General features: G+C 36.0%; 1 protein-coding gene across 6 annotated transcripts in view; it reads left to right on the top strand.

The window, feature by feature from the left end:
- KCNT2 (potassium sodium-activated channel subfamily T member 2) overlaps positions 1–27154 on the top strand; it is a 124134-nt gene that overhangs the window by 11986 nt on the left and 84994 nt on the right. For all 6 annotated transcript variants that reach the window (XR_011698608.1, XM_071564779.1, XM_071564777.1 and 3 more), the window contains exons 2-5: positions 17984–18063; positions 23463–23562; positions 26188–26247; positions 26953–27001. Coding sequence is in view for 5 of the 6 variants with exons in the window: in XM_071564779.1 (XP_071420880.1) it covers positions 17984–18063; positions 23463–23562; positions 26188–26247; positions 26953–27001 (289 nt within the window). In the remaining variant the exon portion in view is untranslated. The remainder of the gene's footprint in view (positions 1–17983; positions 18064–23462; positions 23563–26187; positions 26248–26952; positions 27002–27154) is intronic.

Raw genomic sequence — 27154 nt, 5'->3', positions numbered from 1 at the left:
GCAAAACCTAATGTAGATATAACATGTAAAAGACATTGTTCCCTAGAAATAATGCACAAATGGAAAACACCAAAACTAATACCAGCTCTATTCTTTATTTGCCACATTCTTCTTTTCTCCAGTTGCTCCTTCACTTCCAACAGATTTATAGTTAAAACCATATTGTGGAAGCCAAACACCAATGATTTTTCTGCGAGATTGCCATACCATCTGAAGTGGATTTGTACAAATTCTGATTTGTGCAGCAAGACTGTAGAACACTGCATCAGTATTATTGGTTTGGCCAGAGTTGTATTCACTATTTGTCATTAAGTAGTCATCAGAATACTGTAAAATCATTAAATTTGCATGGAGAAAGTTAGCCAAAAAGTGTTCTGACAGTTGTGGAGGATTGAGACACATGCACAAGAGCCATAACTTCTTTTTAAGTAACTTGCAGAGAGATTTTCATCTTTAAACAATGAATATCAGCTCCTTCTAAAGAGCAGTCCTGTTTATTTTGATGGGAATATTTATGGGTCTTAGTCTGAGTAGAAGAGATTAGTTTGCTTTAAAGACAAAGCCTACCAGGCAACACAGTGTCAAAACTTATGAGCAACTTTATGAGCTCTTTGTTCCAGTGTAACTTAAGGCAGCAGATGTAACTGCAGAGATTTTCAGATGTATGGAAAACTCAAAGCTAGCTTCAATTCCCTTTACCTCTATAATAAATATAAGCATAATAGGTAAAATATAAGCATAATCTAAACAAATTTCCTGTAAATTCTTATGCTGATTTTTTCATTATCAAATGTGGAATAGTAGTTTATTATTCTATTTTAAGTCCCGGTTTAATGCATAATATGCATGTCTACATTTTCATGCCCTGCAGAATTGGGATATATGCAGTGTACAATAATGTCTGTGCCCCATTCTTTGCTACTCTGTATTGAGGTTCATGGGCCATTATGCCAGTGAACCCCTTATTTAATGTATATTAAATGGCAGTGCCACCAGTGCATACTGTTAGGTCTTAAAAAGAATATTTTAGGTGACATCATATTGAACAGTGTTTGACAATCTAAGAATATTCTAGAAGATAAAGTTCACTGATAAGTCATATGCATCAGTCAAAATACTGAAAAGAATATCTTAATTGTTGTTATTCATTATTTTAATGATGGACATGCTTTGGGTGCTTCTGTAGATAAAACTTCTCTACAAGTCCCTTGCTAAACAACAAGCAGAGGCAAAAATGATAACTGCATATTGTAGCACTTGGTCTACTTGAAAATCTTAGCACCAGCTCCCATTTCAAGCACTCTTGCCCTTTTTTAAGAGCTTGTAAACTGGCTAATATGGAGTATCAGGGGTCTGGGAAGTTTAGTTGTATTCTGAGGTAAAGTATGTCCAGTATTTCTTTTAATTTCATCCATTTTACTTTGGGAAGAGCCCCAGGCTGAAGTTTACAGTATCAAATAATGAACTGAAACAATTTTTTGTGTGTAAAGCTTTATATCAAAATGTAATTTATCATCAGAGATAAGCCAGCATTAAAGTAGGTGGCTAGCAGGGAGTTTTGATCTCATTAAACTTACAAGGAAAGCTCTCACAAATTACTGCATAGCTCTCTAGTCATATATAAATCTAAACTTTACTCTGAAGTCTGACTGAGATTTTGATAAGATGTTACAGAGATAAGCCCCAAAAATAAAATTATATGCCAAGTTGATATTCAGAATAAAAATTGTATTCATATGTGTTTAAAGTTAATTCAGTAAATTCATTGAAAGTTTGGTGACTTTTAAAGGCATGATAGAGAAAATCCAGAGCGGTACAGAAAATTTCCCACTGGTATTTGATCATCTCACCTATTATATGGTAGCATAAGTAGGATTGCTGACATAAACAAACTCCATAAATAGAGTAGGAATGCTATTTAACAGTATATTTGAATATATCTGAGATATACTTTTCCATTTTCAGTGAAGAAGTAGTTCAACACAGTCAACTGGAATAAAGTTATTCTATTGATAGACCATATTAATTTTCTTTTCAACTGTGCATAATTGCAAAGAAACAAACAAAAAGATTCTGAGAAAAACAAACCCAAAACCTCCAGGTAGACTAATATATTTAATCTCTGAGTCTAGACTGAATTGGCTAGAGCTTAGTCATCAAGTTTCCCCAAGCCGGTCATTATTCCATGGCTTCATTAATGGTAAGAATCCGGACTGTTTTGAAGACATTTTACACTCCATCATTTTAACTGAGACTGTTTCATTCACATTAGCGATTATAATGTATATTTCACAGCACTCTGAGGTATGAAAGCATGATTTTATAACTTGTATCTCTTTGTAGTTTTTTGTGGTAACATTTTAGAGCTGAAGAGTAGAATGCTGAAACAAGCAAGTGCCCACAGAGAATACAAAAATACAGCAGAGATCCGAGTCAGGATCTCAGACATGCAAGAGAAGGCCACGTTTACTCTTACTAATCGTTAGATGAGTAGATTAGATGTTGGCATGTTTAAAATGTAGAAAGCAAAATAACCATAGTCTTTCTGCTCTTCCAGTGAAGGTGGTACTCTCCATGTCCTAACCTTTGCATTGTCCTTTAGGTAATTTCTCAGACTTTCAACTGTAACAATTTTGGGACCCTTCAGTTCAGTCACCAAGGTGCCAGGAGGGAAAAGTAGATATATACAGTTAGAGCTGTTAGAAAGGGGGAAAAAAAAGGATTAAAGGCCTTGGAACTCTTTGATTTTCCAAATCACACAATCCTGGAAACTGTTCATACTTCTTTTTTCTTTCCTTCTTAAAAATATATACCCTCCAGTGCAAAATAAAATTGTAGAACAGAGTAGTAGAATATAGGGAAACCTGAGCTTAAAAAGTTAACTGAAACAGCCTACTTTCCTTCTAACAAAGGGATGATGATTGAAAAGTTAGCACAAATCAGAGTTCCTGGCTTTGTTCTTGCCTTACATGGTGTAAAGATGGATTTGTAGCCTGTGGTGAGACAAACTGCAAAAATCTCATTTAATGGAGAAGGATATATGTCCACATATGGGGGAAATGTATATGGGTCCTTATTATTTTCTCTGTCACCAGATATACTGAAGTCAGAGTCTGGTTAATAAATGTTGATGAATGCATTTTTACCTAACCAATTAATATATTCACACTGTAGAAAGAGAGTGGAGGTCTATGGATTTATAATTGCTTTAACTTGCAACTAAATAGATGTAGATAATTTGCAAAATATTTATTCATTGTTGTTAGCTATTATAGTGTTCTTTTTATGTGGTTTCAAGGCAAATAAAGATTAATTTTGCCTTTCTTAGTCTACTTGTGCTTTATAGGTGCAACCAGCTTCTGCTTTGCTATGTCAAAGAGAAGTTACCTGGCTTATTCTTTTAGAAGTCTCTCTACCTGTATGTTCCTTTATGAAAAAGGATTTTGTAATATATTGTTTTTGAAGTTGTTAACTTCCTATTCAATTGATTCTTTTCCTCTTTGACTTTGAAGTTGTTTTATTACATTAAAAATGTGAAAAATTGTATGTTTCTGTAGATGCAATAGTATTTTTCACTTTATATTCTTAAAAAAAAAAGCATTCTGTGAGGAGAGGTACTCCAGCTTATAACAGGTTTATTTCACTTTTTGAGTTGTCTATTTTTTTTTCTTTATATGAGCACTGGATTTTTTTACCTTTGGTATCAATCTCCAGAGAACCTTTTCAAATGCCTTATAAAAATTTTAGTACATGATGTTCACTTCAGACTTCCCCCTTATCTATCTCTTCCAATTATCTCATAATGGAGCAGAGTGCTACAGCTCATAGTCTATTTATATCTGTCATTCGCTTCATTCTTAGTTTGTTCCCAGGCTAAATCCAACTTGTAGATCTTGGCATGGGTGCCATTTCTTCTTTTTTCATCTCTTGTTGACATGCTAACTAGTACTTATATTTTTATAATTCTTAATGTAAATTATATGAATATTTTAGTTTGCCTTTTGCCACAATTTTGTTTATCTGCTATTTTTAACTTTTATCTGTAACACTGTGGTTACTAAATATATCAATTCACTCTCTGGTATTGTAGCCTAGACTGTGCCTGGAAACTCCCAAACATTTTAGCAGTGTTCAGAGCTAACTGGAATATATCAAACTGAGCAGAATTATGATATTCATTGAGTAACATTAACCATGTGTCTGAGACTGCTATACCTATGCATGATGTTCATGTCCAAATGGTGTGGACATGTGCTAAGAACATGGCTTGTGCAATTCCACAGAAACTGAAATTACACCACACTGAGCATTATCTCCCGTCTGTTTAAAATATTAAGGTGCTTTCCAATGTGAGTTGCTATAGAATTGTTTCCTTGAGACTTATATTTCAGTTTAAAACAAAGTTTTCTTAGGAGTTCATAAAGAGAAAAATGGGAGGAACAAAAGAGCATTGGAAGGAGGACATTGTGATATTAAAAAAAAAGCTAATTTTGAACTTCCTAAGTACTTGCTTCATATTTGTACTATTAATTGTATTTTCATACAATCCAGAGACCTTGATTCTAGGTCATGGCATTGTAGAAAAGCACTGTAGAGAAACAGAGTAGTGTGTGATGCCCCTTTAAAGAAGAATGTGGCAGAAGTCAAGCAATGTGCAGCAAGTCGATGGAGCACAGGGTCAGGATGTATAGATAAGATTGCAGTCAACCAATTAAGTATTCAGGACACCAAACTACCCTTAATTCTGAAGACATACAAAAAGTGATACTTGAGAGCTACTTTTAGAGTGTTTTGAGGTTTGTTTGATTTTTAGAGACATTTGAAGACAGCAAACATGAAAATGGAAGAATTAAAGAAAGAAAAATAGACAAGGTTACAGCAGTAAATGGAAGAGAGCCTTCCTCTAAACAGAACAGTGGCTCAATAGCCTTCATGTGTAGGTATTTGTTTGTGTGGTAGGGCAGGACAGGGGATTTAGCTGCTGACTGTGGGTAGCTGCTACTTCTCCAGAATCAGTTTACCACAAAAATATGACCTGTAAAATCCTCCTTTTGGGAATACTGAGTTTATGCATCTTCTTACTTGTGTGTCTGACTTGTAGTTCTGACTATGCCTGTAAAAGGTTCAATTTTGATTTTATAAACACTACAAATTGAAACAGGGAATTATATCATGCTTTATTTTAGTAGCTAGCAGTGCATAATGCTGTTTCAGTTGATGGTGTAAATTTATACAGTGAAATGTAAAGTTCTAAGTTTTCTGCTATTGTCAAAAGGATGAAAGCTCTTACAATATTCCAATTTAAAAAAAAAATTTTGCCAACCATATTTGTCTTTGCTCAATTAGGTTTCTTATAAAATTGAAGAGTGTCTGCACTGAGGCAGACTGTGCTGGTTTAAAGGCAAACCAGCAGGGGAAATGAACTCACCACGAGAGAGATTATAAGTCAGACCTAAAATTTAATAATAATATTACAATAAAAACACTGACACAAAAGGGAAATTGCTTTCAACTCACAAAAACCCAGCAGTATAACCCAGTGTCCTGGGGCACAAACCCAAGGGGGTTTGTTTGCCCTTCTGCTGAGACCCCTGTGGCTCCCCCAAGTCCAGAGTAAAAGGAAATGAAAAACCTGTTGGTGCAGGCGAGGGCTGTGGTCTGGGCGAGAGCAGTGATCTCCTGCTGTCGAGGTCCTGCTGCTCCTCTGGATCCGACGAGAAGTTACCAAAGTCTTCTTACCCACCATTTATGTACCCTCAGGGAGCACCCAGTCCCTCCCCCTGGGCGGGGACTCACACAATGGGTGATTAACTCTGGGAGCCAGGGGGTATTGAACTGTTGATGGCCCATTAGCAGCTCCGCCTCCTCAGGCTGAGTGTGAAGGTGATAATGACTCCCTGGACAGCTGCTGCTAATGGCCCATTGTCCTTGGGGAATGAATAGAAGGGGTAGAATACACAGCTTTGATCACCCCCACACAGTGTCAACTGGTCCCTCCTGCTCAACTAGGACACAGACTTAGTCTGTTACTTAGCAGATTGAACTGGTCTGTTTGGTCATTTATTTAGTAGACAGTGGCAAGTGATAAGAGGACATAATGTAAGAGCAGAGTAAGTAACACACTGTTGCTTATTTTAATAACCTCCTTCTCGTATAACCCTTTTTCAGACATTTCCCTCCATCAACATTCATCCCATTCCCATGGATATTTCCATATTATTTTAATTTTGTTCTTAGCATCAATATAGTTATTATTAAAACAGATCATTGTTTTCCCAATTATACCAAAGTGATCCTGGTGCTGTGTTCTGAAGTGCTAAAATGTACTCTGGAACTTTTGTATTAGTTAATATTTACAAAATGTTATTAGACAGACCAATACAGGCAGTGTCATTAAGGAAAGGTTTCAGAGAAACATCTGTAGCATCTTAGAAGTAACTTGTGTTTGTGAAATGGTCTTTCACTGGACGATTATTGGCATGATCAAGTAAACAAATGGTATCCTCTCCATAAACTATCAATTTGGAAGCTTTAACATCCGTATAGTGACAAACATAGCTTTGGATCGGGTAGGGGATGGCTCCCAGAATAATCCAGACACATGCAGGGTTGTGAATCACGCCAAAATCTTTTATTTTCGGTGGGGGACTGGATTTAAGGGTTCGGGTAGGGGTGGGGTTTGGAGGGGATTGGCATAGGGTAAGATTAGGCTTAGGTACTGGGAGGAACCATACTGGGACATCCTTGGGGGGAAGGCAGGTGAGACTCAGGGAAAAAACCTCAGGGGAAAAACACACAGAGAGGAGGAAGGAACATGGAGAGTGTGAGTTTTGGGTGTTGATGATGACAGAGATAGGATTTTTTTTTTTTTATAATCCACCTTTTTTTTTTTTTGTTTGTTTGTTTTTTTTATGACTCTGTGGCAACATAGACCCAGATACTTATATCCACATTTATGACTGCAATTCCATGAACACCACACTGTACCTACCATCCTGGACCAGAGCTTTTGGTTGTCATCTGCCCAGCCACCCTTTCTTACCAGTATTTTGTTTATCTAGGCATCTAATGAATTGGTACATTAACTTCGTGGCAGCAAGTGCATGTTGTCTTTCACAGCAATACAATGAGATAGTTTGTAATCACTGTAGGTTGGTCAAACACTGCAGCTGCATTAAGGTCCTGCCTTTGCCACCATCCCAGAGTGCTTACACCTGCTATGCATTTACATCAGGTATAATAATCACAAAGATAAGTCTGACCAACAAACTGATGTGATTGAAAACTCTCTCTCTAAAGGAAAGAATCTAAATAGTCTTCAATTAGGACAAAGTCCTAGTCAGACTAGTCTAGAAGTCACCCCCTTGTAAGGGTGATGTGAGCAGAGACACTCCACCCCCAGCTTGTACAGATGGCAGCTTCTTGCACTGGTCATAAAACAACATCCTAACTTGACAACGTATCTACTGCTGCCTGCCAACAGTCAGCGCAACCCTATTTTACATGACTGACAGATATGTGATTTAGTGTTTACACCTAATTCGTACAAAAATCTGTACCAGTGGTTTATCTGGTAATAAGCAAATCAAGTGTTGATTGGTCAGTACCGATAGACTTAATAATAGCTGGCAAGCAATTGCATTTTTGAGAGCAATGAACTATGTGTTCAAAAATAAACAACTATTCAGTTCCAAACATAAGCACCTACTGCATCTGTAAAATAAAAACTGCCTGACTGTCCTGAAAGCCAGTTATAAGCTGATAAATATCAAACGTGATTCAATGAAGCCATGCAGCTGACTATTCCTTAATGATTTTTCTGGTTTTGTAGAGATTCCAAATCTACTCTTACAAATGACTCCATGCTGAACACATGCGTGTATTTCCCACTTTGTGTGTACACTTGACTACAAGTTTATCAGTCAGAAACAACAACATTAGAGTTCCTCTAGTTCAAACTGAAACTGGTAGACCTGGAAGCACAGTCTAAGCTTGGCCTCATGTCCTAAATAACTCGGAACAGACAGGTCTGGCAGCAGCCCTTTCTCTGTAGTACAAGTGATTGTAATCTCAAACCACAGCCCAAGACTTGGGCCCCTCCTCGTTTCAGAGCTGCTCCTCTCTCCTCTGCAGGCTGCAAACAAAGGAAACTTGTCGTCCCTCTGTTCCACCAGTCTGAACCCAGTGACTGTGTGCCTGCTGCTCCTGACATTGGGGCAGCTGCTTTTATTTACTGCATTGTGAGGCTTTGCTACCCCCTACTCCAGACTGTGCTTAAGCTTCATTGTAGTTGTTGCCCTCTTGCAACAATTGTTTCTCATTCTTCTGGTTTTGTTTGTTTGGGGTTTTTTGTTTGGTTTTTCTTTTAGTTGTGGGGTTGGTTTGTTTGTTTGAAGACACAACTGGAAAAATACTAAGCCTTTGTGGATTACTACTACAGTAGTGATTTGGACTGTCAGACTTATTTACACTCTTAAGTAACCTGTCAAATACAATTTTCAGGCAATTTCTGTGAAAGTACAATAATTTTAATTTGTTAGTCCTACATAAATAAGCACACTTATGTTTACATTTCCACATAGATGTGTACAAGGATTTACCTTCCATGTAGCATAAAACTCAGGCAGCCTTTTCATCCTGTATAAACTGCTCTGAGTGAATCTGCTGCACAGGGCCCTGGAGAGCAGCTTTGGCACTTATTCCACACTCATCATATCCTTCTCCGGAGGGGATTAGAAGGTGACAAAGCAAACTGTGGTGACAGCTGGGGGTGGCAAGAGGAAGTTGTGAGGATTGGGGCTGGAAGGAAAAGGAGTAAGTGGCAAAGGCAGTAACAGAAAGGGAAATTTTCTTCCTTCACATCTCCCAAGCTGAAGAAACATTCTGCAATTTTGCTGAAGGAAACAGCCAAGAGGTCAAGTAAGCAAGGAATCAAAGATGTATCACAGGTATAGAGATGCACACAGAGACTGCAGATGATCTCATTGGAGACTAAAACTAGCAACAACTTCATTCTGGTGAAGTAAGGTCTAAATATTTGAAGGTTATAGTATCTCAAGAATTTCACTGCTTAGTTTCCTGTGACTAACTCCTGAAATTGTAGTTCCTACCTGGATTGCCTTTGCAGAATGGGCATGTGTGAATTTAGACTGAGTGCCACACTTCATTGACTGGAGATGAATTTTACCTGCAAGGTGTTTTCTGTAGTAGACAGAATATTTTTTGAGGGACTTATGTAATTCAAGTTTTGAGGCATCACGTTAATATCACATCACAGGAAATACAGAAGGCAAATTCTGTTTTAATTGGGTCAAAAAGTCCAAGTAGTACAGGAATTCACATGAAAACAAAACTATACTTCGGGTTAATGAACACACTTTCCTTGGAAAAATCAAATAGATTTTTCCTTATACAACAGTAAATCTAAAATATAATAAACCTTACTGAACAAAACAAATTTTAGAGGGAAAAAAGGACATGTGTTTTTGACATGACATGTTGACATTTCTGTCTTAGAACTGAGAACGCTGCATTTCTGAAACTTCTCTCCTTAGGAAATGTTAATCAGTGAGTAAGATTCCATACAGAGATCACGTAAATTCATCTGTTTACACTGACTGCTGTAGTTTAAGGCCACTTTTCAAAAACTTCTATTTCCTTTTGGGTAGCTAATACTTCCCTGTAGTTTATTATGACAATGGTAAAAATGTAGATTAACTTCCCCAATCCCAGTATTTCAGTTTGGAAAGAAACCCTCCCAAAAAAAAACAAGACATAAAATTTCTTTTTCTGACTTGATACAGTTATGCTGTACATTTTTTTCAGGAAACACTGAATAAATTGTTGGCTATAATTGAAGTTTACTAAGTATAGCTAGCATAATGCAGTAAAAAAAGAACAAAAGCAGAAAAGCCAGCAAACATAAGTAATAATAAAAAGAAGATGGTGACAATGAAAAGTTGTGGAATCATGTTAGAGAGGAGCCTATATATATATATATATCTATATATCTCTGTATATATCTATATATATGCTCTATTGAATCTCACATTGACCTCACGGTTTTATGTAAAATATATTGTATAATTGAAATAGAAAGAAAATTAATTTTGGGAGAAAAATACTAGTTAAATACTGCAAACAATAGAAAAATAACTAGTTTGGATATTTTTACTATTTGATTATTTACTCAGCTCTAAATGAATAGAGTATTTCCATTGATCTAAGTGGGCATTGGATCAAATCTAGTAGGAAGCTGGCTCTGTGTTCCAGGTAACATATTGATGAGTCATATTTAAAATTCTATTTTACACTTCATCATGTGACAATTAGAAAATGACAGATTAGGATTCACCCACAAAGTTTTTTTGTTCCTTTTTTTGATTTTTCTATCCATCTGCTCTTTTTTCCTCCTCCCTTCTGCTGCGTTTTAAGAACACTAAATCTTAATTTCTCATTTTTTAAGTAAAAATAAAACTTAGATTAGCCATCTAATCTGTAAGGGTACCATGTACAGACAGCTCTCAACTTTGTTCTACCTGCTGGTTTTGAAAAGATGAAATCTTGAAAAATGACAAGTAAAAGATAGCTTTTGGAAGAGCAGTAACAGAATAGTCCAATTCATTTATCTTACAGATGAGAAACAGAGTTTAAGTGAATAGGGATTAGAATTTCTCTGGTAATCTTGAGACTGGGTCACTTGCAAGGAACCAAACTGAAGAAAAGTGCTCAGCATTTCCTTGAAGTCAAGATGTGGGCTCATCCTTTCTCTCATTAAACATGAGTCCTATGTTCACAGTGTTTAAGCTTTAAGCACTGGACTACCTCACACAGAAACAACTGAAAAAAAAGATAACTCCAACTAAACCAAAACCAAAACCAAGAAAAGATGATGTGTTTCATTCCCAGGTGGTTTTTTTTTGTACGTAAGAAAGGTATGTGGAACTGTAAACTGCCATATCTAAAGTAAGCAATGAGTCTAAGATTTTTATTTATTTAATATTCTATTCTGTGACACAATCTACCAGAACAGTTTAGGGCTGCTATTTATCCAGACACCTGTTTCTATCTTTATCTGGTTAATCTCCATGACAATGTCTCTCATAGTGTTTACTGCTTGTTTTGTAAGAGAAAACTGTTAACTGAATTCAAACTTATTAAAATAAAATCTACAGAGAAATAACATCACAGTTTAAGTGCTAGAGCAGTGACACAACCCCATCACCACCATCCATTCTGAACACACAGTGGATATTTTCCTAAGTGGTCATCATTAAACTTCTGCTGGACTTGAGGAAGAAGTATCTTTTAAGGGCCACAGGCACATATGGTGTGTATGCAGTGCTCAGAGCGTATTTACTAAAGCTTTGGTGTGTGTGGGCTACCCTAATGTACAGTACTGGAGGTGGACAAAGTTGGTGAAATAACTTAAGGGGAGAGAAAAGGTAAATATCTCAAAAGACAGATTTGTCAAGGTCATGAGGTGATAATAGTAAAGTCCAGAGGTACCTGTTATGCAGGCCAAGATTTTGAACGCCAGACATTTAGAAGGATGACCTTTAGCTTTACTATTAAGCTAAAAGGTACAGTGACAGAAGGAGGTGGATAATGAGAAGGGACAAGCTGCCAGAGGTAACACTAAATTAGTGACACTTGTTACGATAACAAAGAACCAAGAAATTGTTAACAGTGACATGGAAGGAGACCTACAGGCTATACATTCTGTTTTGACTGTGGTTAGAGGTGGTGGTTCTAGGGGAGAGAATGAGTTCTTCCTGCAAAACAAAAAGCAGAAATAGAAACAGGAGAACGAGACTTTGGCCAGAATGAAAGGAAGTTAACAAGGAGAACAGAAAAGGACAGGAAAGGAAGAAAAACAGTCCCGAGATTCCAGATGGCAATAGTAAAGAAAACCATGTTGAAAGCAAAGGTTGATGCAGGAACTTGGAGCAAAGGGAAACAACCCACAGGTGGGACAGTGTGCTACTTCCTCAATGTTTTCAAGGAAAATAGTGAAATTTTGTAGTATCTAGATGATGAAAAAAGGGTGACTTCTACAAGGGACTAGAGAAAAGGAATTGCTGAAGAAGGGACTGGAAGAATCTTAAAAATTTTGATGGAAGAACAGGGAGAAGGAAGATTTGGAAGAGGACTGTGGGCAGTAAACTGTAGTGTAAGCATGGAGTAGCAGGAGAAAGGTCTCAGAGGACCAAAGAAAGAGGTTGGAGGCAAGAAGGTAAATAGATGGAGGGTTAAAAAAACTCCTAAAACTACCTCTGACCCTGCAGACTGTTTTCAGTATATGCACAAGAGTGCCTACTTGGGTAAATAACTAAAGTTTTTTGGTTTTTTTTGAAAGAACATGAGTCTTACTAAGGTAACAATTAAACGAGCCGCATTGCAAGAGACAGAAGCTTGGTAAACATTTATAATTATGTTCAAATTAAAGCTTTGCAATAATTAGCATTAAAATACTGTAGTAGAAATACTGTTAAATTTAAATCAACAACTTGAGCCACTTTGTTACTCTAAGAACAGTAATTTCTAATTCATTTGTGCAATGTGTGCAGGATAATCAGGTGAGACGTTTGTCCCTGTGTATGTCTCACCTATCAGAGAGGAGACAGATTTAATGAATAGACTGGATCTGCCATCTAACCTTTTGTTTTAGATCAACAAGTGTCAGGGACATGCAGTTGTGACACAGAGGACAGGGCATGTTAGACACATGAATTGTCTCCCTCCTAATGCAGTTCTGTTACTCATGAGTCACCAACTGTCCCATTGCCTTTCACAGCAAAGCAACATTTCCCTTAAAACCAAACTTAAATGTTTGTTGAATGGCAAAGAGAAAAGTTGGTGCAGAAAAATAATTTCAGGAAAACAATAGAGAAATTGTCCAGATGAACAGAATAAGATTTGAGCAGGGAAAAAAAGTACTTGCAATGGGTTATTACTTATTTTGTTACTAATGCTCTAATGTAGAGTTAAATGCAGACTGACAAAGACTGAAAGGTGTTAGCACAGTATGCTTGATATTCATCAGGTTTTACCACTGAGCAGTGTGTGGAATGAAACTCCTGAAGCACATCCCATTGCTCAGAGTTCTTTGATATTCAGACTTAAGCAGTAAAAAAGCCTTACATAATGCATTTCCATTGCAATAGCTCTGTGCTGGTGAAATATTTTTGCCCAGAAGTTAAAAAGAGCTATTTTCACATGCAATAAAATCACATTAAAATATCTATTTTCCCCACCTTGTATGCTTTTTTGAAAAAAAAAAAAAAAGGTTTTTAAAAAAAGTTTTACTAAATTTATCCAGTATCTTCCCTCAGTGACTGTCTTTCAAAATTTAGCTCAAAGTGCCTTATTTCTTAATGCATCATTCATGATTGATTTATTAACTTTCTTACCTCAGTCAATACTTTGCAACAGAAAAGTATATTTGCAGAAAAAAAGTCAAGTGTGTGAGAGAGACTACTCTGAGATTTCTTTTCCCCATGGTAAAACTTCATAGTATTTTCTCCTTCAGGGTTTCTAATGACAAATGCGGATTGGAAATTTATTACTGCACCATTACCAGAATGGTAAATTTACCACTGGTTTTCATGAGTGCAGGACTGAGATAATTTGAATATGCAAGACTTGAGTGGTGGATTTTAAAAAAGAGAAGTATTATTAATTTATTGAAAAGCATGCATACTACCAACTTCTCTTAAAAATCTTGCCCTCAGGAATGTTAAAAGAAAAATAATGCCATTTCCTATCCCTACTGCTGTAATATTAAATTACTGCCATGGACCTATATCGGTTTCACAAAGACAGTTTTATGTAACTGAGGCCAGCTGATTGTAAAATACATTTCCATTGATATATATATATATATGTACTGGTCAGTCTTAATTACTCTACTCTTGTTAGAGTCATCTTTAAGAAAGTGCATGACAAGTTAGATTTTGTCAGCACAGTGCATGGCAAACAGCTTGAGTAACTTTGTAGCTTTTAATACAAATCAGTGTTCTGAGAGTTTCAGAAATTGCAAAACCTCAAATAGAAATGTTATCCATGACAGTCATCACTAAAGTACACTAATCTTTTTGGTAAAAGTCATAAGAAAAAAACTCTTTTTCCTTTATTTTTTTGAACAGTAAAAGAAAATCTGATAATAGCTTTTCACTTCAGTGCTTCAGATGCTTCATTTTTAAGCACCTGTCTGCACCCTACATAATAAGATTTCAGGTTTGAAATCTAACAGGGTTTCACATATATATATATATGTATATATATATATATATACTCTTTCTATATTACAGGGCTTTCTTTGTAGGAAAAATATAAAATGTTTTCCTACCTAAAAAGATGTATTGAAAAAAAATTTATGTAAATCAGTTTTTCAGATTGGATCTATGTGTACAGTTAATACCTTTTCTTCATTCCAACATCAATAAATAGCACTTACAGCTCTTTGCATGCACTTAGTGAGAAATTCAACTCATAGTTTCATTTTGGAAGTGATTATTTCTGCCAAATCTACTTCTTTCTAGCACAAAAGAAAGATAATTTGTAGAGTTGAGGGTGCAAGGTAATACTGTTACTAAAGTGTGGCTATGGAGTTAGAATGACACTGCAAAGAGCAACTGAAAAATGCAGGCAAAATGAGTTAAGTAACAAGAGTGCAGACAGATTGGTCCCAGTGTTTTGCAGCCATCAGAAGTGCTCTGCATTAGTGTCCCTGGCATCAATTAGAATTTTCCTGCAATACTTTGTATTACATTAAAATGTTCTACTCAAATTACATCTTAATTGAATTATAAGAATGCAAAGTATACTTGGACTTTGGGTAGTTCAAGATGCCTCTTACAGTTTGAAAGATCCACTGACATCACTGTTCCTTGTGTTTAAACCAGTGAAGACCACTATCATTGCAAAGCTGAAGCAAGAGTCAGCAAAGCATCTCCAAAAGCAGCTTTTCATGGACTATTCAGTCTACTACTTGCACTGAAAAATTCAGATGTAATTAACTGACTGCATACACAAAATCCTTATGCTCAGCAAACATTTCTGTCCTTGTAACCATTGTCAAGGAACAGCATTTTAATCCTTGAACTTGATTTTCTTTGGTTAGGGTGGACTGAACTACAGCTGTCTTTTACAGGAAGAGAATAAACATGGAGCACAACTTGTTTAAACTACCCTTTTAAATACAGAGTAACCCCAAATCTATTCTCTACGCCGGATGATTGGCATATACATATTCTATCCCCCTGAACTGCAAGTGTGCCATTGCATCAAAACCATTTGCTTGGAATCAGATTCCAGTAGCACTTATCCTGCAACAGAGTAATCAGGTTTTATTTTATATAAGTATGTCACAATAAGTTTCCCACACTTCAAACATCCTTATAACTTGTACTAGTTAAGTCCAGAAAAAGCTTGTTCAAGCCCTTCACTACTATTGCTATGAAATGATCTTATTATTTCACTGGAGGATTTATTTGTGGTATGTTCCCAAAGTACTGCTCTTCTAGGTTGTGCTTCATAGTGGGAAAAATACAGAAAAGAGCAAATACTTGTAGTAAAATATTAACCATTAAAAGATTACAACAAGTGTGCAAGTGTAATGAATGTTCTCCCTAGAAATGAAAAGCAGAGAAGAAGCAGTACCTAGAGATTTCTGTCCTTATCCCTGCCAGTGGCTCCTTCAGCTGTTCAAACGTAGCTTTACTTAGTAAACAGTCACTTTCAAGAAATAAAGTGAAATATTCCCTGTCAGGTAGCCAGAGGATCATGAGAATACATTAATCACAGATGCATAGTAGTGTATTTTCTACAAATGTAGAAGGCCACTACAGTTTTAACTAAAGTTTAAGAAAGTCAGGGGAAGGAGAAGGAGCCACAGAAGTGGTATCAGCAGAATTCGTAATCCACTTTGCCATGGAAACTGCTGTTTTGTGGAATCCCAGTCTGCTGTGAGCAGAGGTTACTAAGAAAAGAAAAGTAGACAGCTGTTAGAAGGCTATCAGAACAATTCATAATGGTAGTGATAGGAGGGTGATTAGCTCCCACATCCTCTTTCCTCTTTATCATTAAATCATGGCATAATGTTAACGTGTTGCTTTTTCATAAGTGATTACTGCAATTTTCTTACAGAAAACTCTGAGAGTTTAGAATGTTTAAAAAAAAAAGAAAAAAGGAAAAGAACACCAATACTGTGCATCCTTTAATAACATCTCTTCAATAGCTTTTGCCACTTTGTTTACCTACTGAATTATATCCTTGAGGATTAAGTATATACACTTAGCATGTGGCATCTGCCAAATCATGGGAGATGTTTCCCACTGAAACTGTCACTGCATTAGTGACATTAAGTACCTTGGCAAAATATAGATTCTTAAAAATAAGGTTATGTTTTTGCTTCCTCTGAATAGGAAGCAGTGTAATTACCCATTCTACAAGGATCACTACAATAAAGCACACCAAAGGTAAATGACTAGTTAAAAATAACCAATCCCACTGAGTGAATCAGAGCCTTCCTTATGTGACCCTGTCCTACCAAGTGATATGCCTAAACTTCTAGGAATAAACAAGAATAAAAAGGTCACATTACCTGAGATGCCACCCATTCTAGGCCCAAATATCATAAATAAATCTCTGTTTCCATAAGTGTATGAAAATATATGGTATAGAAAAGTACTTGAGGTGAAGAGAGACACTATAGATAACATTAGATTACATGAAAATTGTTTTGGCAAAGGCTTCACATACAAGAAGAGAAAAAACTAAAGCCAGGATTCTGCTAGAAAAATATGACAATACAGATCAAACCAAGTAATTGAAGTATGCAAATATGAAGAAGGAAAAGATTGCTGAGAAGAAATGCTGAAATAAAGTTCAGGCATGCTTGTGAACAGAAAACGTATGCGCAATTGTGCAACACACGATGATGTAACAGGAAGTGAGATGTGAGGAAGTAACTCACTTGTATGTTGTCATTTTATTCTTTAGCAATAACAGAACAGTTCTCAAACTGAGGACTGACTTCTCAGGAAGGGACAGAAATTGTGCTGTGGGAGAGATTTGTTGCTGGACGAGAACTGGGTTGGTGAGGGTATTCAGTGAGCTGGGTGGAGCAGGGACTTCAGTGACAATGAGACTAATGCTGCACTCATCCTACAGCGAGCAGTACAGCCCCACAGTGCTGAACAGCCCAAGCTTCTGTACACCACCTTGGCTTGCCAGCCCCTGCAGCAGTTCTCTCTTCAGTCTGTACAACTATTTGCATGACTTGTACTCAGGCTAAATTGAGGGGCAGAAAGGTGACGTACATCCTGGCAGATCTGAGGGGAATGGACAAAAGAAAAGATGGCACTGATAGTTTACCATAATCAGACGGGGAGTTATTTTCTGTGCAACATTGAATGATTGCAACATAATTTTGCTTTTGGATCTCAGTAGGATGGTTTGTTTGGTTCATGAGCTTTTCATTAAAGGTGAATACAAACAAGTGAATGGAGGCATGAGTGCTTAATAGAGATGTGAACAAGATAGAAAAAAGAAGAATCACTAAAATCTCACTCTTACAGAAAGGGAGTTAAATTGAAATGGAAGGCTTAACCTGAACATCAAGGAAATCTGCCCTACTAAGATGCAAATGTGAAGATAGTCTTTCAATGAAAATACCAAAAGCATAGAGCTTCTTATTCAGCAGTGTAGACTGTCCAAGTAACATAAAAATAATTCTGCATGTAAAGGGTATAAACAAAACGGTATTTTGTTTGCTGGTGGTTTTTTTTTTTTGGTTGGTTGGAGGGTTTTTTAAAAACCCTTTTAATATTAATCATTCAAAGTCAAGTGACCTTTTGGTGGAACATTTTATGTTTCTTTAGTTTTACATAAAGAATAGCTGGTTAGAGAAACAAAGTATTTTGAAATAGTAATTTATTATCTTTCATATCCAATTCTAATACTTCCTTTTATATTTCAGGGTGCAAGTTGAATTTTATATGAATGAAAATACATTTAAAGAGAGACTAAAGCTCTTCTTCATCAAAAACCAAAGATCAAGTAAGCAGTTGAATTAATTTCTGTTAAGTATATTTGTGACACTGAGTAAAACTCAATTCAATTCAAGGCAACTATGAAGTTATCATTGATTTTCTTCTGAGTTCAAATTTTACCCTGTAGGGGAGTCGGTTTTACATAATATCCAAAACAAATCCAGAAAGTGTTATTTAAAGTCTAAACCAACATTTTTATTGTGAAGGATCAAACACTTAGTGACGTGATTTTATTTCTGTGCTGTGATCAAGTTGACTAATTCGCATGGATCTCACAGTGTAGTGTTCATTGACAAGTCATGACCTTGTGTCTAGGAAAGCAGAGATACACTTAGGAAAATGGGGAGGAAAGCTGCAGAAGTACCTAGCTTTTTGAAGTGTTCTATTTTATGAAATATTCCTAAAATTTTAATCTTGATCTGTATTGGAGAAAAAATAAAATTTGGAAAGGACAACCATGAGGAGGACATACCTCCTCCTGGTTGTGGTCCCTCAGGTATGTAGTCCTTGTCTTTAGCCTGTAGTCTAATTAAAATATATCGTCTTTGACATTTAAGCCTAAATTCATAGGCCATCATGGAAGAGAATAATGTGGAGGAATTAGGATAGTAATCAAGTTATAGAAACCAATGCAACTGGTCCAGTGGGAAGGAAACACGGAATATTATCAAATCATGGTTAGACCAGTGGAGTTCTTAGCAGAGAACAGCAATAACTGACCTCAATTTTCTTCTGTGTAGCAGGACTGAACTTACCTCTATTTGCATTGCATATGTAAAGAACTAAAATTACAATGGCTTTATACATAAAACTTCTACACTAGAAAGAATAAATGTTGACCTTTGTAATATGGTTAAAATTCCCTCCCCCTCTCCCTTTTTTGTGTTTGGGAAAAGACAGAAAGGAGAAAAGAAATAACTTTACTTTTTGTGTCCCAATATGAAAACCCCATCCAACCACAACTGGGGAGACTAGATCAAGTTTTCAAAAATAAGATATACCATAAGGTCTTATATCTGCAAGAGCCAGTATTGAATAAATACTAGTTTTACATCACAGAGCTTGATCTTTTTATTGGCTAAGCTTTTTACACTTTCCTAGTAAACAAAATGTTCCCCCACCCCTCCAAAAAAGGCACCATGCTGTGAATTACTGACATTTTCAATATGGCCTTTGGAATTAATTGCTGTTTTTTAGCTGGAGAATCAAGTTTAAGAAGGCTTCTGGAGTTTCATCCATAGGATATGCATTACTTATTACACTTACGTAGACACACATGGGAAATTCATCTTTATTCAAGTGCCTAAATAGCATAGAAAGCAGAGAACTACCTCTGCTAGTAAATGATGTGAATAGTCACGAGTACAAAATTAAAAATAAAAAAAAAATTCCCCCCTGCAGGATTATAAATTCAAACACTCCTTCTGCTTATACAGATCTTAGTTCCTGACCAAATACTCAGAACCAGAAACCCCAAAATAAAAGCTCTAAAAACGTACTGCTGACATAGTAACCTGCCACTCCTTCAAGTGTACTATTTCAATCCTTCATGGAAATTGGAGGAGTCTATTGCCCAGAGGTGTCAGGAGTTGGTAAACAAAGATACTAGATCTTGGTCTGTATTCAGTGAGAGCACTGAAGCCCTTCCTTCACAAATTAAAGATGTAATTGCTATCACTGAGAAAATTGTCACGAGTATCAGCAAATTTTCAGATAGTATAACTAAATTAAACTAAACGTGTTCATCAAACAGTTTTTGCATATTATCACGTGGCTTTGTCAACCACAGCAGTCAACTCTAGAATTTATATAAATTTTCTATAGAACACTATTCTGATCTAAATCACACACAGGCCAGTAGCTTGAAATACCAGCTGTTTTATTCATTATTATTCTGGTTTAAACTGATAAAAGAAGCCCATGTCCAATGCCAACCCAGCTTTCACTCAATCTTCTGCAAGCAAATGTCTAGCCAAGTTCAAGGTATGAGAGAAAGATGACATACTTGTATGACTTGCTTGTACTTGCCAAGATCACACACTGCATTATCACAGCCTAAAATAAGTCTCAAAGGGAAAAAATAAGTGAATTTTCAATTCAGTAAAGAGTAATAAAAGATAACTGTCATCAGGGTATAAATTATTAACAGTATATTTTGGTCCAACTCCTAAAGTCAGCTGCTACTGAGATGATTTTGCTAAAACTCAAAAATGTACCAGTGACTTATGAGAAAGGAATAATGGAAGGTGATTGTAAAATCCTCATCTGGTGTCTCTTCACTCTGTTTAGACAAGCTCTTTAAATGTGACAATTAATTGCAAAGAATGCTCCCAAGGAAAGCATGAAGAATTTATAATAAAAGTGAAAGTGGCAGTCAGAAGTAACGGACTATAATGTATCATTCTGTACTTAAAATGCCTGTAAAAATAGCAAGTACTTGTTCAAACTGAGAAGGAAACATTAAGATTTGTCATAGTTATATTTAGTTCACAAAACAAGTAGATTTTGAACTGTTATTAACAATTCTTTTTAAAGAACATGAGTATGAAGCAAGTTGGATACATAGACACAGTGAAATTACATTCCCATTAAACAACAAATAACTGAATAACAGTGTATGATTGATGTAGCTGCAGCCATGTTAAAATACAGAGATATTCTGTGTAAGTGACCCTGCTACTTGAAAAATCTGGCTGTGAATGAAGAAAAAGAAATTAAGTCAAGCAGACCATGTTGATCTACTGACAGCATGTGAAATAGAGAACAAAAATAGACAGTAAGTAAACAGAAATATGAAATGCTTCCTTTGTAATAGAATAATAATTGAAAACCTATTTTAAATTCTTTCTCTGGTGATTGTCCCCCTCCTTGCCACATTTGAAATCCTAGATCTCCATGATAGTGGAACACATGCTTTCCTTACAACTCACAGGTGACATCCCCAGATATGAGGCTCCAGAAAATTTCTACCAGCAAAAAATTGCTTTTGTTAGCCCTATATTAATATAACCAAAACTTTAACAAGGGTGACTGTATTTCCTCCCTTTGACTGCCTGCCTAGTGTGAGACCCTGCCTCATATTCTGGGAACAGCCATTCCCTATGGAAATATCCAAAGCCTGAGATCTCAATCTATCAGAACTAAGGTTTGAGAGTTAAGAATTTAAGGCAGCAGGCGGAAACATTCATCCCTTATATTGATGTTATTTTTAATCAGAAAAGCACCATTTCCTTTATGCCATTTAAACCAACATATAATTTCAAATTATGGTTAGAAACCAAGCCATTTTCAATGCAGAAAATAAGTGTTTCACACCAAGATTAACGTTTTACAGAGCTAAAAACCAGAAGAAAAATAACAGACTTCTATACTCATCTAAGAAAGTTGTTAAGGAAAAGTCTTCCTGATAGGCTGTTTTTGGTTGTTTAGGGTTAGGAGTGCTTTTATTTTTTTAAATGTTATCTGCTTTTCTAGTTGTAATAGCTTAGTTGTTATGGCAACCATTCATACTCCAGCAGACTTCCACAAACAGGTTAGGACAAACAAACAACTCATATTTTCTTCAGCAAAGGTTCAAAAAAAGCTGTGAATGAGGATCATAGCAGTCTCCAAGTCAAATGAATGCAGTCTCCGAGTCAAATAGGATGATAACTAACTTAATTACCTACTTTCTACTTCTTTTTTTCTTTTGTTCATTCATTTGTTCCTTCCCCCCTTTCTTTTTTCCTTCCTTCCACCTCTCAATCCACTTACTACTTCTCTTCCTTTTCTGTTGGGGAATAAATAGTCTGTGGGTAATTACTCTTGATAGGACAGCAGGAATCATTAGGTTAATGTTCTCAACCCAAATTGCCACTAACAGCTGTGGAACTTCTCATGGTCCACAAGATTTTAAGCCCTAGAATCAAGATGCTGTAAAAGTCCATCCAGTTCTTATGTGACGACTGCAAATTCACAGTTAAAAGTACTAAGGACTTTGTGTAATAAACCTTATGATTTCTTTCAGCAATTGCATGGTAGAATATTTAAAAATCTATTTTCTATTTTTCTGGTTGTAGCAGATTGAGTTTTAAGGGAAAGGAAACTACTAGACATAAAAAGTGATTTATCAGTTTTATCTGTAAGATGCTGATTTTGAAGTGAAGATGAGTAAAGTCAAAATGTATATAATTATGATTGTTTTCCTTTAAAAGGGAGTGTATGCACACAGAAGTAATTACATTGAGTTCAGTAATGCAACAGTAAAGTATATTGTCCTTACTGTGACTAGGTGCAAATGTATTCACATCTAGGTAAGAGTCAACAGGGACAGAAGGGTTCAGCTGTGCAAACTGGACTCTCAGTTCACAAGATTGAAAAAAAAAAAGAATGCTTAAAGAGAATTCCACCCACTTAACATTATCTAACTGGCAGTTTTGACTCAATTAGTGAATGAAAGCTGAAAACCAAGAGTCAGATACAAATATTTAAACTAGCAAAAAAGTCTATTTAGTTTAATAACAATGCTGAGATTTGAACTCTAATCCTCCAATGACTGCAAAATCACACAAAAATGCAGTGAATTTCCACTGTAGTAGAAGATGGCTCCAATTAGTGCTGAAATAAACTGCCCATGTGACAGGGGAGTGTCCATGTGGACCCCTGGGAAGGAATCCTGTCTTTGTGCATTAGACCTATGTTTGTGGGAAATCCTGTAATATGTTGTGATAGTATTTGTGATATATCGTTTCAGCTAGAACATTTCAATATTCACATGGGCTGTGGAACAAGTTGTTGGTTCAGTTGTGCATTCAGCATGACTTTCAGATATCCTGATTCTTAAGGCATAATGACTCAACTGCAACATTAAATAAATACAGTTAAATATTTTAGAAGTCGGAGTAGAATTAATATATTCTGTATGTGAAGCTACTGCATGAAGACTTTGAGATATTGATATTTTAGCACTTGTTACTGCATATTCTCTGCCTATGTTTGAAAGTATGTTTTCTTCATGTTGCTGTATTTTGCACCTCAAAAAGCATTACGTAGTTCTAGTTTCCCTTTCAAGAGAGTGGACTTTAAAAATTACCAAAGGCACAAAAAGCATGTTGTCAATAAAGATGAGTGACAAAGAATAGTTTTCAAATAAATGACTAAGTAGTTATTTACATAAAACTTTACAAAATTTACAAAACTGACAGAGATTTCTGAAAGATGGAAAAGTGTAATATATGTGTATCTGACAGGTTTATTCTCGCATTCCTCTGTGTGATATGCCAATTGCCCACATCAGAGACAGGTTACTGGGTAGATTGACCCTTGCTTTGTTACCACAATCCAGTTCCTTTTAGCTTTCCCTTCAAGGTGGGCGAAACAGTGAAAAGCCTGAATTGATTTCATTATTTTCTTTTCTCTTCAAAATAGGTCTGAGAATACGATTATTCAATTTCTCTCTCAAGCTACTAAGCTGTTTCTTATACATAGTTCGTGTGCTCCTGGATGATCCTACACAAGGACTTGGATGGTAATGTTTGCTTTTTTGTCATCTCTGCTTTTAAAGCATTAAGTCATAAGAAATTTAATAAATACATGTTTGATTCTCTGTCAACAAGTATTTGGTTTTACGTCTTTCAGATATTTTGAATAAATTATAAAGCTAGTCTTACACTGTGAATGGAAATAAGAACTAAAATAACAATACTACTTTTTCACTTTACTGCTAAAATAATCCTGGCTGTCTACTTAGATACCGCGCATCAGATGTCATTGTGCAAACATATATATTTTGGTTGTATTATTACATAACATTTCCATGTAAAATTGCATAAATCCAATTGCCAGTTTATATAACAATTCTTTTAGGATTTTACTTAAGTAATCTTACTTAAAACCTGAGATCCTGGAAATGAGCACACAAACACTTCCATGCAGATGACATTGATGATTATTTTCTAGCCTTCTGCTTTCTCCAAACACTTAGGAGAGAGGGAGTTCAAAAGTACATTCTATACTCACAGTGGTCTATGGCCATAATGAATGATTTTGCACACCTACAACTGTCAGTATGGTATTCTGTGTCAGGTTTTTTTTTTTTGTTTGTTTTCTTTTAATGTGTTATACAATTGATCACCAAATATATAACAAATTGAAATTTATATAATCCCGCAATTCTGCTGTATTGGTGGCCTGTATACAGTGAATTGTGTCAATTCTTAATGCTAATAAGCACCACATTCTATCAATCTAACTTGCTTCCTTTTGATTTGATTCTGTTGTCCTTAAATACTGAATGAAATAAAGCACATAGGAAAATACCAAGTTTGAGATGACAGAAGTAGCACACTCTACTTTATCAGAACAAAATCCAAAGCAGAGAGAGTTAAAGAATATTTGTTTTACTCAGCAGTGCGTGAGAGAAGTATTTGTGTATAGGAAGTACAGAAGATGCATTTGAGATTTTCTTATTTTTTTTGTAAAAATTTATTGTGAGGAATGGTAACATCTGAAAAAGGACCATGAAAAAAATCTCCCTGAAACAAGACCTGCAATAAACTATTTTGACCCCACATGTATCTTTGAATGTCTCTTCAATAAGAAGAAATGTGGGGTGCAAATAAGCAGTAATGTTTTCGCCAAATTTTTCACAATAAGAGTACAAAATCCATCCTTAGAAATTTAGGGATATTAGCACAGCAACTTAGGGACTTAAAATTTTACATCTAATTAGAGTTTCTGGCATGCTGCTATTCTTTTGTCATGTGACCTCTAGTGAGCCCAAATGAGCATATTATACTGCTCGTGATTTCTGGGGCTGCAGGACAGGTTTGAGCATCAGTACTTCTGCCACAGGTATACATTGATATTTTTGTATTCATATGCAAAGATGAATATTCATAGGCATCTGCAGACTGCTGAATTCCTCACACCTTTCAACATGTTTGTTGCTTCAATCCAAATGTTTAACAATTCACCAGCCAGAGACTGTACTTTATTTTCTGTATATGTTACTCCTTTATATTGTGTTGTGCTACATTTAGGAGAGCAGTTATTGCATTCTGTCTGCATGCTCATTAAGACCCTAGCCAAAATTTAACTCCATTAATGTCAATGGTTTTATCCACAGAGATCCTGAGGGCTTGATACCAAATTTATTGCCTGAATGCATTCTTAAAATGCAGTGCTATGAAAGAAAAAATAATTTCTAGGTACTCTGTCACAGCCCAATGAAAAACTACCCAGGATTCTGAAATCGTGGCCACAGAAAACAGTTTTGGCTGGTTCTTTTTAAAGGAACAAATACAGGAGGAATGTTGCTCATCAGATTTATTTCCTGTTTTTCAGAAGTGCCTACACAAGTTACTATCTTTCATTCACTCCTCCAGGTACAGCAGGTGTGCAGGAAAGACAGAAAGCAGCCTTATTAATAGGTGCAACTGAGCACCTGTCTCACTCAGGGTTGATAAAAATACAGTTGTTGCTAATCTGTGCTCTGCAAATCCCTTTCTTTTCTGCTGACCTTGCTAGCCAAGGGGAAGCAAGGATATTTTAGCTCATTTATAGACCTGTATACTCCCACATCCTTACATGACCATTTGAAAGGAGGATTTTTGCCAGCAATTCAAGGCAAGTTCACCTCACGTGTATAGCAGCCAATTGTTTTTCACTTAGGTATCACTAGTTTTGAACTTGAATTACTGCTGCATGAATCTCCAACCCTTCTCACATCCTCAAAAAGAGGATATCAGGTGCAGTCTTTCCTGCTGAGAGTGTGGCAGGTATATGTGCTCTTTCTATCACAGCCTATCCATGTGATAAGTTTTCTAGTGTGTCTTGATCTTTGCTATATATTGGTTCAGCTTTACAAAGTTTAATTTCAGTTGCTGTGTTTTTAAATTAGAACATATTTGAAAATAAATGTTTAAAAAATGGAACCTGAAATGCTCCATAGTCCTTTATCTACAAATATGGTACTTTCTAAATGTTGCTTCACTTTTAAACATGTCTTTATCCATTACCTAGAGTATCAAAGTATTGCATGTATTTTATAGAACATTTAATAATGTAATTAATATCCATGTTTTTATGACTGTCTTCCCATATACATTTGCTAATGGAAATGGACTTGCATGGATGGTATGACAACTATCAGTAAGGAATTAAACCGGGGCTGTTCCACCAATCAAAACTACACACCTGGAACAATCGATTGGTGAGTTCCTAATTTACAAAAGCAAAGCAAAAGTCTGCATCAGGGAGGGAAGGGGAGAAAAACAGGAAGACAAATCCATTTCCACCTGGAATGGTGACCTTTTTAACATATATTGGTGATGTTCACATAGCTCTCAAGCAATTAGTTGTGTTTCTGACTGTTCTGCCAATTTGAATTTTAATTGTTTCTCTGACTGCATAAGTGAACTGGTGGACTGGATGCTCCTGTGAGACCTGACGCTTATACCTTGCAGAAAAAAATGGATGCCTGTGTTTAAACCACAATTCTGACTAGCAGGGTGGGGGACAGTAAACCATTGTGCCACTGAGTGTGAAACATTCCAGTGGTACCAATCAAGGGCCTGGTAGCACTGAGGCCACGACATACTAAGGCTACGTGCAATTTTTCCAAGATACGACAAGCCCTGAGAGTTTGATACCATTTATACCATTACTTACAGCAACAAATTCACACAAAAAGATTGTCAGTTTCCAATGGGGAACCTATTGCTTGGCTCTGATTTAGAATACAAGCAATGCCAATACTCACTAGATAACTACTGATCGAAAATTTTTATTACTGATAATTGTTTTTAAATAAGGGCTGCTCTAATTTCCATTCACACATACAACTTTTTCTTTTCTTTTTGTTCAAAAGACCAGATTTTGATTAATTCCATGTTTATTTTCTTATTTTAATGAACAGGTCTCCCATTATTTGGGTGAATCGAAGCTTACCTTTATGGGGATTACAGGTAATTAATATGTTGTGGTAGTTTTGGCTTTAGGCCTTAGTTAGGCCTAAATTTAGCAGGCCCAAAGGATGTGACATAGATCAGAAGGGACAAGCATCACCTGACTTAAGCAACCAAAGAGGTATTTCATATTATCTGACATCACCAAGAAGT

Source organism: Pithys albifrons, chromosome 10 (genome assembly GCF_047495875.1).
Source record: "Pithys albifrons albifrons isolate INPA30051 chromosome 10, PitAlb_v1, whole genome shotgun sequence".
In the NCBI taxonomy this organism is placed as follows: domain Eukaryota; kingdom Metazoa; phylum Chordata; class Aves; order Passeriformes; family Thamnophilidae; genus Pithys; species Pithys albifrons.
This window is presented reverse-complemented; position numbering and strand designations above follow the sequence as displayed.